We start from the raw sequence: 13,246 nt of genomic DNA on the forward strand, positions 1-13,246 counted from the left end.
CTGGAAAAAATCAGCATAGATCTTTGGACTATTGTTTAAATCATGGCTTGTGTAAGGAAAAAAAGAACTAGGTCAGTCCTACTTCCTGGATAACAGTATGTAGTTATAAAAATAACTAGGAAAATGCCTATTCCTTCTGTTATCTCTAGGATGACTCATTGTTTTTTTTTTTCTTTGTTTATCAATGTTTCCTTCCTTATAAAAAAAAAACAAACCAAAACCAAAACCCAAACCAAACATATACCACTTTTCAGAAAGAAATACTTCAAATTATTTACCACGGGCTAGTGTCTGGACAACACTCTTGGTTATGTAGCTCAGTGTTAGGTAGTCCTGTGAGAAGCAGAGGGTTAGGCTCAGTGGTACGTATGGGTCCCTTCCAGCTCAAGATATTTTATGACTCTATGACAATTTTTGACAAATTTTTATTCCCTTTCTTTATGTTAATCTCCTACCATATCTAAGTGCAGCATTTGACTTAAGCAGATTATCTGCCAAATTTTCTGCTTCAATATGCTTTTCATAAATATTTAAGACTGTTTTCTTCCCCCACTACCCATGAATTGGTACGGTCCAGAATGTGGTTTTAAATATAGGTAACAAAGATATGTGAAAAATGTTTTAACACCAGCTCTCCAACACTTGTTCGTGGCCTAACCTACCTGTTAGCCCCTATGGGGGTGGGAGCTAAGTAGTAACAGAAGTTTCTTTACATCAGCTAATAAGGAAGACACTGTAGTTCTTCCCCTCCTCACACACCTTCCAACTATAGTTATATCAAACCTATTTTCAGAAAGAGGAGGGAAATTTTATAATTAACAGCACAAAAGGAAACAGAGAGAGTAGACATTCGCACGTACTGTAACCAAAGGAATCTCTTAACTACAGAACTACAAAAAGATCTGTAGGGCTAAGTTTAAAAAGGTAGTTCAAATAAAGAGTGAAAGGAGCTCTGTTAACAGCTCAAAGGGCTGACTTTAGTCTGAAACAGTTTCCAGATTTCTTTGTTATGAAAGGCATCTAAGTCTATCACAGCTCTTCCAGGCATAGTCTGAGCATTGTAATATGACTGCAATGTGATTTGTTCTTTTATTTTTATGTTTTCAGCTCCTCAGATACAAGACCTTGCCTCATGATGCACAGCATCAAAAACCACTAAGGTAGTCTAATCTCTGGAAAGCTTGCAATCCTTGGTCCAAACTTCGAATTCAAGTCATAGCCAGTTCCCAGCTACAGGACTATCCAAGGCTACATTCTCTGCAGCCAATGTCACGGGGTTTTTTTTCAGTTAACACATATCTCTAAACACTAGCCTAAGTAGGCACATCATTCATCAAAGTACACCTTTGTGGATGCTGTTCACATCACTGCATGTACAAAGCACTCTTAATTTAGCTGAATTCTCATATTTATGAAGCCAATGTGCATTTAAAATGAGTTTGGGCTCCTGCCCACATTTTTAGTAATCTCACTATTTTTCTTGGCAGCATCACAGTCTATCAAACCTAAGTCTGTACTGGAAAGCTTCAGTGTAGAATACATATTCCTTGTTATTTTACATGAGGCAGTGTCATTGCATTCATGAGTTTAGTTCTTCATACCAAAACATATGCAAGCACTGTTTAAAGTATGCTCTTTGTTTCAGTAACAGTCTGTCAGCTGTTCCATTGAGAGGCAAGTAAACAAAGATAAGCAAATATTTGCAAGATTATTTCCTGTACCATGAACATTGATTAATTAGTTCTGCACAAGTTCTGCCCAACTTTGCATAAAACAACAGTACAGATTAAAGATAAAAAAAGAAATGCTATGTCTGGGCTTCAGGATAACCCCATACGTTATTTTAATCTACTATAAATAGCGCATTTTTTTTAAAGAAGACACATTTGGTTAGTCTTAACACTTAGAAACCAGCTGCAGCACTTGGAAAGATTTACAGTTCTCAGTCAACACTGATGAAAGCTAGAGAGGGTTTGAGCAAATCAGAAAACTACAAACAGTATGAGGAAAAAAAGAGGAAGCAAGGAATTATAAACAAGGCAGAATAACTTGAATCCTTGGAAAGTTTGTATAAAAGATGATACTATATGCTAATCATGAGAGGATAACTAGATAGTAAGGAATCTTAGTCAAGCCCTAAGGAAAGAACAGTAATTAACATTTTATGTTGAACTGAAAGGTGTATGGACAAGGGTTTGATGGGAAGATTAGGTGCTATTCTGTATGTTAACTGCTCAGATAATGGCAAAATGTGTGCTTAATAAATTGTTAAAAGTTGGAAAACTAATTTAAATTAAATAAGGCTCAGGAAGAGACATTGTTGCAGAGTTGTCTATCCTGTGAATGGATGTTGGCATGTGTTCTTCCCCCATGCCGGGGAGCATTTCCTCAAAGGGATTTCCAGATCCAGTTTGGCATGTTGAATGTTCAGGAGACCATTCCCATGAATCAGTTTAGGCACAACAACCACCAGCCTGCTGTGGGGCAACCAAGAGATTTTACTAGCATAGATGTGGACTACTCTAGCCCAGATGCCCTGAAAAGCTGGCAGCATTGCAAAGCACATTATTAGTATAGTAGCTTTCAGTAGGTTGTCCATCACTGTTGGAAACAGTGGTTGTATATGTCAACAGCTGCTTAGTTCTAGCTGACTTTGCCTTTGGGCAGGGCCTTTTCATTTCCCTATTTCTATTATGTAAATGATAAAAGGTTCTTATTCATAGGATATAAAAATTCTACGATCTTTAACCCTTAAATTATGTCATGCCTTCTATTGCTTACTTTGACATTAGGAGAAAGAAACTCTATTTGTACCAGAACAGTGGAACCCAGAACAAAAGAGAATATGTTTATTCAAGCATGATTGAAATCCCTCCTAAATTCTAAAATTAAATACTTTGAAGCTTAGAAATCTGAAGAGACACATTCTTTTACAATCAGCTAGTGTGACATGGAAGTGACACATTCCAGTGCAAGAACACAATGTGTCTGTAGACTGAAGCTTGATATTGATATAAGTTTTATATACTGATATGAGCTTTTATAAGACTCAGAAGTAAAATGCAGTTCTATCAGCTAAGAACTTGATATTTCCAGCATCACAACAGATTTGCACAGTTACTGTATGCTAGGAATTAAAATTCTTATTTTTGCAACTACCATGCTGAACTTCACATTTTTAGTACCTCTGAGTGATACTGTTCCTGTTTATAGACTAGACTGGCTGGATAACTGCTTCACCCCATGTGCAGCACCATCACCCACTTTTCCTCACATACCTGATGAAGCACCTCTGTGCTTTTCTTTCCTCTCTTGCCTCTGTTTCTTTGCACAGACAGGAATGGTATGAAGGAAGAGACTGGATCCATGTGTGTTCTTCCAGGGCAATTTGCTTTTGCGGACCAGCAACTAATGGGTGTTCACTGAGGGTACCTGCATATGACAAAGAGACCAAGGAAAACAAGGAATTGGCAAGGAATATGCAGGAATTAGAATACTAACAAGAGGCAGAGGACTGAAAGGTAAATAGCAGTCTTAGGATGGAATCTGATACCAGTCGACAGAAGATTATTAACTGCAGTATGACAAACGCATCTCCAGCCACTCAGAAATACAAACAGGAGGAAAACATTGCTTTCAACATCTACATCCTTATTTTCTTGTCTCAGTTTCTTGGTTTTGTTTGGTTGTTGGATTTGTTTGGGTTTTTTTTCACACTGACACTATAATTAATTTCCTGAGGACATGAGAGCCCAACTGCTTGCAGCCTCACATCTGGTGTAGATCTTTATTTGGAATACCAGCTGCAACATTTACAACCTTCTGGAAGTGCTCATCTAATTGGCTGCAGAAGTTGAATATATGGAAACATCCACCCAGCTTTCCAAGTGAGTTCATGTAATAATCATGGACACAGGGAGAGATCCAAGGTGAGTATCTGGTACAGGACATTGTCCAAAGAAAGTGCCATTGAACTATAATGGGTAAAGATATATGTCTTGTAAAATTAACATTCTTTAATAAGCCGGCCTCTCATAATAAATGACCTGCTAAATAATAAAGAAAAACAGCTTGCCTGTATTAAACTGTTGGTAGGAACTATGGTTTTGACAATGGAGCCCAGAAAGGTAACTCGGTATTTGTGGTACCCTGTTCATGACCCCTGCACTTACCCATGCCCAAACCATGCGGCTGTGATATCAGGAACAGCTTCACTGCTCAGCTGCTTGGAACAAAACATTATGCAGCACATTGAGGAACCAAGTCTTGCACATCTGCAGTCTTGATAAGGACTCCACTCAGTGGTAAATAAAAGATGCTGCAGTTCCTTGCATCATTCAGTATAGCATCCTAAATACATAAAAAACCACTACCAAGCATGGAATTATAGAATAGTTTGGAAGAGAGCTCTGGAGGTCATTTTGTTTAACCCCTAGCCCAAAACAGGGCCTCAGAGCTATATGCTGCTTCAAAGCTTGCTCAGGACCTTTTCTGCAGCTTAATTTTGAGTATTTCCATAACCAAGGATGATATTTCCATAGAAAACATTGTTTATGTTGACACACTAAGTGTGAGAACAGGTAGAAACTGTTTACAAACTGTTTACTGCTTGTCTCCTTTGATTCCTTAGCTGAAAGCAAAATTTAAGGATTTCTTTCCTTTTAATCATATTTATCTTATCTTTATTTTTGTCTTTTTTCTTGCTTCCTCATTTATTTAAAATCCTTTCCCTATTTAGTGTCACTATGCTAAGTTTTTATAGCATAAACAATAGTAAAAAATATTTTCTTGCAATATGGGATGCAGGAGAAACCTTTGGGTGCATGGAAGATGTGTAATCAAGCCTCATTATTATTCCACTGGCATTAATAACTGACTCATCCCCCTCACTCCCCTCCACCCATCACAGGCATCATATACTCAATATAACTTGTCTTCTTCCTCTTTTTCTTGCTTTCTCTCACCCTGACACCCCTCCATTAAGTAGACCCCAAGCTGGCTAGATCCAACAGGTGGAATTATCAGTTCATTTTCTTCAAACTAAACATGTCCCAGGACACAAGAGGGGATTTGGTCTCTAACAGGTTGTCTAAAACAATTCTTTCCACTTTTGACAATATCTTTGCAGAGAAAGTGCTTGCCTGTAACCTTTCTCTCAGTGGCTTCCTGGGTTGCGAAAAAAAGCCCATTCAGTTCCTCCCTAACTCAGTAAGAGAAACCTCTTCCTTTCCATCACCCCAGAGGTTTGCCCACAAGTCCACTTTCTGTTCCTTTTAGGAAAACCTTGGTTTCCTTCTTGCCCTCTGCACTCCACTATGGTGCACAAAAACTTCCCCCTGGCTCTGTGCACAATCATTACTCTTGAGGGAGAAAATGTCTCCTCATCTTTCTAGATGGCTCTGCCCTGTGCAAAATGACAGGAATCAGGGCAAAGTGGAGAGGCAGATTGCCTTCTTCACTGATCCTCAGCCATTGCTTTTCCCAAAAAACATAGAGTACCCAGTCAAACTCGGAAATATCTTACAGATATCTTATACCCTCTGTCCCCTTCCCATCCACACACGAGCTCTCTTCCCTGTTCTGAATGACGCAGCTGGGCTCCAGCGGCAACAGTTCCCTTCAGCTGCCTTCTTCTCTTGGTGCTCTCCTGTGTAAAGCACACTCAGTCCTCTATTGCTTCCCCTCAGGGGAGAGTCCTATCCTCCCACAGGAACCATGAATCCCCTGCACTTCTTGCTGTATTTGGATTTTTGTGCCATCCTCTTACCAACCACAGTATATGTGTCACTGCCCAAGCCCCTGTTCCTCCCATCTCTGAACCTCTGTGCCATCATTAGCCTCCTCTGGTGAACCACAGAACAACTGTATGTCCTATATGAATATTCTTAACTACTGACTCTGAAGGAGAAGTATGTCAACTAGTTCTAAAAGTAGGTGGAATGAATTTCATCTGTCTATCTAGATCAAGAGTCTATATGCAGTATAATGGTTGCACTATGTGCATTTTTCTGAAATGAGAATGAATATTTCCTCAGAGGAACAAGAACCACTAACCATATCCTTTAAATTCTTAGGATATCATTATTTAACAGATATTGAATAAAAATATGTACCCTGTAGAATGTCATAGAGAGGAGAAAGCTGGATATGTCAGATAAGGGCACGGCTGAGAAGAGGCAAAATGAATCCTGACTGCTCCTGTGCCTGGGTGCAATGACAACAGGACTATTTTATACATATGAAGCCATTCAAACCTTTCCTATTGAACTCAGAAATTCTGGTTCTTGCCTACTGAAATATAGCCCGACGGCACTAGTTCATTTCACAACTTCCTATCTATCCTGTTTGTATTTATAGATCTTCCTTAGGTTTTGTTCCAAATTACTCTTTACTTCCTTTTTCAGTCTCCTAGTTTCAGAAATGTAAATGACAAATACTTTTAGTTCATAAACTTCACTTCTGTTCCAAGTTACTGGTACAGATATTAGCAAATATTTTCTCTGTAAATTGGTATTCTTTTAGAGAACAATGTCCCACTCTTCTCTGTACATCTATCTGCCACGCCTGTGTTGGCATCTAACACTACAGAAAGTTACAATGGTGAATTTCTCCACAGCTTTTCTTTCCCTAATGTTAGTTACTAGTTCTTATAGCCTAACAAGTTCAAGTTGAGAATTAATTACATTTTCAGCCATGTTATATTTTCAATTTAGGGACATAACACAGTGGAATAGACAGAAAAGGCAGGAGAGAAAGGTTTCCACTTCTTGCCTATGTGAATAGGCATTTCATAAATGCCCTTTTCTGTCTATTCCACTGTGTTATGTCACTAAATTGAAAATATAACATGGCCTGAACATGTAATTAATTCTCAACTTGAACCTTGTTAGGCTATCCAGAACCTATGTAACCTAACATTAGGGAAAGAAAAGCTGTGGAGAAATTCACATTGTAACTTTCTGTAGTGTTTAGATGCCAACACAGGCGTGGCCAGATCGATCGTACAGAGAAGCAGTGGGACATTGTCTCTAAAGAATACCATTTACAGAGAAAATATTTGCTCATATCTGCTACCAGTAACTTGGAACAGAAGTGAAGTTTATGAAATAAAGTATTTGCCACTTTACCTTCTGAAACTAGGAGACTGGCAGAGAAGAATTTGGAATCAAAAACCTGACAGGAAACAAAAACTGTGAGAAGATAAAGGATCGTACCAGGATAGACAACCCACAATTTCTCACAAATTTACTTTTCAATGTTAGGGGGTCCAACTGGGGGAAAATGCAGATCACAACTAGTATTTCTTAGAAAGGAGATTTTTTTTCACTAAGCAGTTACTATGAATAGAATCAAGCTGTTATGGTAAATAGCAGATAAATGCAACCTGTGTATATTTATATAAAGAATCCATATTTGGGAACTAATCCCCACGATATACTCAGTTGCAGAGAGCCACATTGGCACTCCAGGGAGTCCTCAGGAGATGTCTGGCAAGTCCCTCAGAGGGTCATAATCTTCATTATCAGACAGCAGTCAATGCTATCTTGGATGTGGTCCAAGTTATACAAACCTCTGATGAGACTTGTGTGCACTAGTAGCCTCCTACCATCCCAGCAAACTCTTGGTTCAGTTCCCACAGATCCAATAGGACTATTAGCCTATAAAGCTTATCAGTCCCTGAAAACTTTCACACGCTAACTTCTCACTAGGCACCTTTCTTACCTATGGGCTATTGTTTTCTGGTAACCATTTCTCCTTCCAAACCTAGAGATTTGCAGAACCAGTTCAGACAAACTCAGACAGAAGTGTCCTTCATGGTGAGTGTTACAATGATGGATTAATCCTTTTGATCTGCTCAGTGCCGGTAGGATTTCACCTGAAATACCTTGTCCACTAGCACATTGTACTGTCAGAAGGACCTACTAGATCCGACTGAGCAGGATCTAGAAGGGAAGAGCAAGGAGGATTAGAGGTGTAGAAGATGTAACCAGTGCTACTATCAGAAAATAAGGAGAGAAGATGTGACAAGACCCATAAAATATAAGAATCTGTCTCAGAAACTGCTAGAGCAGTACAGCACATAAATAGTCTTAAATTACACCACTTTCATTAGAAATTTATTAGTGTAGCCTTCCAAATGTCAGGGATAAAGAAGCAATGAGACGCTCTGTTTCATAGGATAGTAAAGAAAAATTTCTACTGAGAACATGCTTGATTAGAAAAAGTGGATGCTTATTTGTGTATAGAAAATTAAGTATTCCATCCCCCTTTCCTTTTATGTTTACTTTTATGATAAATTGTTCTGTTTAAGAAGAAACACAAGCTTTTACTTAGAACCAGTCTTTTAATGGCCCATTTAGTCAACCAAACTTATTTACATGTATTACATACACACATAAAATATTTTCATTCAAGCACAATTAAAATCTGTTCAAAAGATTAAAATATAACCACCACCACCCCAAATTAAATAAGGACCTTCTCTGGACTAAGAGCTTTGAGTAATTTGATTGCTTACATTTGGCACAAAATACACCGGAAAAGTAAAAAAATGAATTTTTTGGTGTACCTTCTGTATATTTTAAGGGTTTCTGAACTCAAAGAATAAGACAGTAGAGCAGTACAACATGCAATGCTATCATGTTGATCATAGTGGAAGTCAGGAATGATATTCAACGGATTAAAACAGACTTAGATGGGGGAATTTGGTTAGAAATTTGAAAATACTTTCTAATGATAAGTTTCATTAAGCTTTGAAAAAAATGGTCTGGCCTAAAGAAGTATGAAATTCTTACTGGTATTGGGGATTTCAAGAATAGATTTTATGTGATTTTTTTTTCTGATATGAATTAAGAATCCTGCCTATTTACCCCTTTGGCAGAATCCATTGAGATCCCTATTCTATTATTTAAATGATAAAATATTTCTATTCACAGTACATTCAAACCTCTTACTATAGTTGATCTTTCAATGTTTATGTTACAGAATTACAGTAGAAGAAAAACCATTTACACTTTCCTTTCTATCAGTCATATTCAGAGGACGAATATGTGTTAACTCAGATATTAGGGGGAGCACAAAGGTTTTCTGTGTGTACCTCAGTGGCAAAAGGAAGATGTGGGCCCATAGCACTGGAGCTGGCTATCTGGCTGAGGCAGGGAGCAGGTCCTGCTTCAAGCAGTGACCGGTGCCAGGTGAGCTGGGCGGTCCCATCCAACTTGTGCAATTCTTCCAGTCTGCACCAGAGTTCAGGGGCGGCATTTCTCAGGATACCTACAAATCTCGATGTGGGTTTTGGGTTGCACTAAGGTGCTTATTCTCACAGTTGCCTGTGGTGAGCATGGTTCTTTTTGTGCCTAAAAGTGTTGTTGGAACCATGCAGAAGCTGAAACTGCCTGAGTGTTCACTTGCACAGAGTAGCTCCAGGACTATGTGCATGCTCAATTGTCCTCACAGCTACTACTTTTTGGGAGCAGATGCTTGGATCTGCCTTGCAAGATGGCTTGTCCCTGCTAATACAGAAAGCAAGACACATCCTGTGCAAAATTAACTAGAATTTCCATAGAAGAAAATTTCTTTGCCTTAAGAATTCTTCTATTCCAGCACTGTAATTCCTTTCAAAACTGAGACCAAGATTACCCTGCTTATTAATATGCTGCTTCCTCATTTTGCTCAATATTTGTCACAAGACAATTTGCTTCATGAGTCCCAGGGTCAGCATCACCACAGTATATGGCACTGTCATAACCTCCTGTAATTCTTTGCCGATCACGTCTTTTTTTATAGAAGAAATAGAATCCAAGGCCAGTGCCTGCTAGCAGAAGTAAAATCAGTATAACGATCCCACCTAAACTACTTTTGGATGGAGCAGCAGCTTCATTTTTTGATGCTGTGAAATACAAAAAGAAAGCAAAACAATTAATACAAATGGCCAGAGACTGCTATTGCATACAATGAATATTGGGTGAACTATTAAAGTATTGAGAAAACATAACAGCAGTTAAAATTGATTCATGTTCTGGATGGACAATTTTTTTAAAAAAAATCATCAGTGAATCTTAAATAGATATTTAAATTTTACTTGTATATAATAAATGCCTAAAAATTTATTGAAATTTCTGTTAATGTGCTTGTAAGAAACCAACATACCTTTATTGACAGACGAATCATGGGTTGGCTCAACTTCAATAACTTTAAAATTTTAAAAAAATATATATTACACACAGTTTGCAAGCAACAATTCAGAGATTAAATAAACACTGAGTATGTAATTTCTACTTTACATGCCTATCAAATTTTAAATAATCATAGAATCATAGAACAGTTTGGGTCTGAAAGGACCTTGAAGATCATCCAGTTCCAATCCCCTTGCCATGGGCAGGGACACCTTCCACTGGGTCAGGTTGCTCAAAGCGTCCAGGGATGGGACATCCACATCTTCTCTGGGACACTTGTTCCAATGTCTCACTATACTCCCAATAGTGAGTTTCGTCCTAATATCTAATCTAAATCTATCTTTGCTCAGTTCAAAACCATTACTCCTCATCCTATCACTACACTTCCTAATGAAAAGCCTCTCCCCAGCTTTCCTGTAGGTCCCCTTTAAGTACTGAAAGGTTTCCCAGAGCCTTCTCTCCTCTAGGCTAAACAAGCCCAATTCTCTTAGCCTGTCCTCATCTCCTGATTTGGAGATGGTCCAATCCTCTTATCATCTTTTTAGCCCTTCCCTGGACCCCTCACGCAGGTCCGTGTCTGTCATGCTGCAAGCCCCAGAGATAAACACTGTACACAGAGATGAAAAATGCATGCAAACCTTTTTTCCTGAGAATTCAGGCTGAATCTATCAAATATTCTTCTTAAAAATATTTGTTAAAAAAAAAAAACAAACCCAAACCCAAACCCAAAACCAAAACACAAACAATTGTCACAGTACTAATCACTTTAGACATGAACTTTTTGGCAGGGGAGACAGATGTTTGAAGTTTTTACACTTCCACAATCTAAGCATTCATATTGAAAAAGTCAATTTTTAACACTTGCTGAAGTGAAAAGCTCATTTGTACCCAAAAGCATTTAATGTGTATTTTTAGGCAACTACCTTTTCTTCCCTCCATTGTCTGGGGAGAATGGTTCAGTTAATTTCTTGCAGGACTGTCTGGCTGGGCCCTACAAAGCTCATGGATCACTCCATGCCAACATCTGGAGATCTACATGCAGGAGGCAATTGGTTCCCCATTGCAACTATTATATTTATGCAGTGGATCTGTCTGCCAATGGCGAATCTTGCTTCTTTGAAACTGTCACACAGCTAATGCATGCAAACACAGATGAATGTGCGTGTCTGTGGTGACTCACACTATCTGCATGCATGCAGATTTACATCCTTTACTCTCTATGCAACATTGCTGTGCACCTAAGAGGGACCTTCCCCAGCCTGTAAGGGCCACAAGTAACCATTAAAAATGAAATGTATTATGCTGCTTGGTTTTCTTCTCATGTCTCCCTATGCCTTTGTCAGCAGACAAATTAATTGGGTCCCACTGCCCACGTCATTTGATTCTTTCTGTCTGTCTGTCCAGCAGATCCCAGTGTACTTCATGGTATTGACCCCATCAGCAGTACCTAACTTCCTTCTGCAGGAGCTCAGTGACTTTGCACTCCTGCCCCTCAGCTTAGCTATCAGGAGAATGCCTGCCTTTCTTCCCAGCACTATTTTAGTCATCTATTCATCATCCACTTCTCCTTGCACTTGAACCATAATGACTATGAATTTTCTCTGTCCTTTCACCAGGTGATATGTTCTCCTCTACTGCAGAGTACAGCAAACACCACGAAATCAATGCTTTTACACTGAGAGGAGGAAACAATGGCTCAGATTCTCCTCCAACATTATTTCTCATTGTCCTTAGTAGAAGTTATTCTTGGATTTGAAGCAGGTCCACATGCATAAACATCAATGCATAAAGCATAGCCTGTGTATAAGCAGTTTTTCTTGACGTCTGTTAACTATTACTTCTAAAATAACCAGTGCACAGAAATTCAGGACTTACTTTTGGGGATTTTACAAATAAAATTCTGGTTAAAAGAACAGTAAAAGCTCCTCCAGGTTCCTTTTGAGACATCCATGTCAACACAGTGTTCATCGAATATCGCTGTAGGCTCTCCATCCTCCCAGTTGACATATTCTACTGCACTTTTGTCTGCCCATATCCATTCCCCTAAAATTAAAAGTATTAACTAGTGAGTGAATGAAATGGAGAATCATTTCTAGTTTACTGGGCACTGGATATGGAAATTATCAGTTGATTAAATTAGCAACGCAGAGGGGTCGTTTCTCACTCTTTTAACAGCCAGAGATATTCAGATGGGAGCATACCAAATAAAAATGCTCACAGATGAAGTTAACACCACTAACCTTCAGGACAGTGATGTAAGAAAAACATACCAAGGCTGGCTGAGGACTTGTAATTGATGCCTGTTCCCAGGACTCACTTGTGCCAGGGAGCACCTGTGTAGCCACACTGCAGTTCAAGGATTTGGTTCACCAAGATTTTCTACATATGCATCTCTAACAACAGTGAGCAGCTATATTATTTGAACTAGATAAATCAGTTATCTTTGCAGATTAAATCAGTTGTCTTTAATAATAACTCCCTGGTCACCTCCTGCTGAGGCACACCAAGCAGGAATAATTGCCATCTCTTCTCCCCCAGATGTGTTTTTATGGCAGGATATCCTGTTATAACTCATAACTTCCTCAATATTACCTCCTCTGTCCCTTCATCTGTAGCTGTACTTACCTCTTGCCTCTACTTGAACTGCATGTAGCAATGTGGCAATATAGTGTGCCAGATTAGGGAAAAAATCACTGCTTCTGTACTGTTAGTTTTTAGCTAGAACAGATGAATCTGACTCAGCATGCAACAAGATCCCTCCCTTTGCTAGTGTTGAGAAACTTGGTCAGCCATGGCCAAGGCCATTCACTGCAGCCCAGTCTAGACTTACTCTGGAGCTGTACCTTCAAAGTCTGCTGTGAAAAACAGGCTTTATAATTACAATGATACAGAAAACAGGATTAAATTTACAGGTTTTTTTTTAAAAAAAGTAGCTATATTTTTGGATGAAAATAAAAAGTTCCACCAAAAAAAAATGAAAATAATAAGTTCTCCAAAAAAATTATGAAAAAAACCTTGAAATTTAGATGAAAGAATGTTGCTAGGCAGTTCATATGAGCTGGTATCCACTG

At 38.7% G+C, this 13,246-nt stretch overlaps 1 protein-coding gene across 1 annotated transcript in view; it reads right to left on the reverse strand.

Moving 5' to 3' along the window:
- Window positions 1–8,324: 8,324 nt before the first annotated feature.
- Window positions 8,325–13,246, reverse strand: part of LOC138721927 (macrophage mannose receptor 1-like) — a 32,628-nt gene continuing 27,706 nt past the window's right edge. The window contains exons 28-30 of the mRNA XM_069859526.1: window positions 12,051–12,218; window positions 10,150–10,191; window positions 8,325–9,889 (exon numbers count right to left, since the gene is read on the reverse strand). Of these exons, the coding sequence (XP_069715627.1) occupies window positions 9,648–9,889; window positions 10,150–10,191; window positions 12,051–12,218 (452 nt within the window). The 3' untranslated portion in view covers window positions 8,325–9,647. The remainder of the gene's footprint in view (window positions 9,890–10,149; window positions 10,192–12,050; window positions 12,219–13,246) is intronic.

Source organism: Phaenicophaeus curvirostris, chromosome 6 (genome assembly GCF_032191515.1).
Source record: "Phaenicophaeus curvirostris isolate KB17595 chromosome 6, BPBGC_Pcur_1.0, whole genome shotgun sequence".
Classification (NCBI taxonomy): domain Eukaryota; kingdom Metazoa; phylum Chordata; class Aves; order Cuculiformes; family Cuculidae; genus Phaenicophaeus; species Phaenicophaeus curvirostris.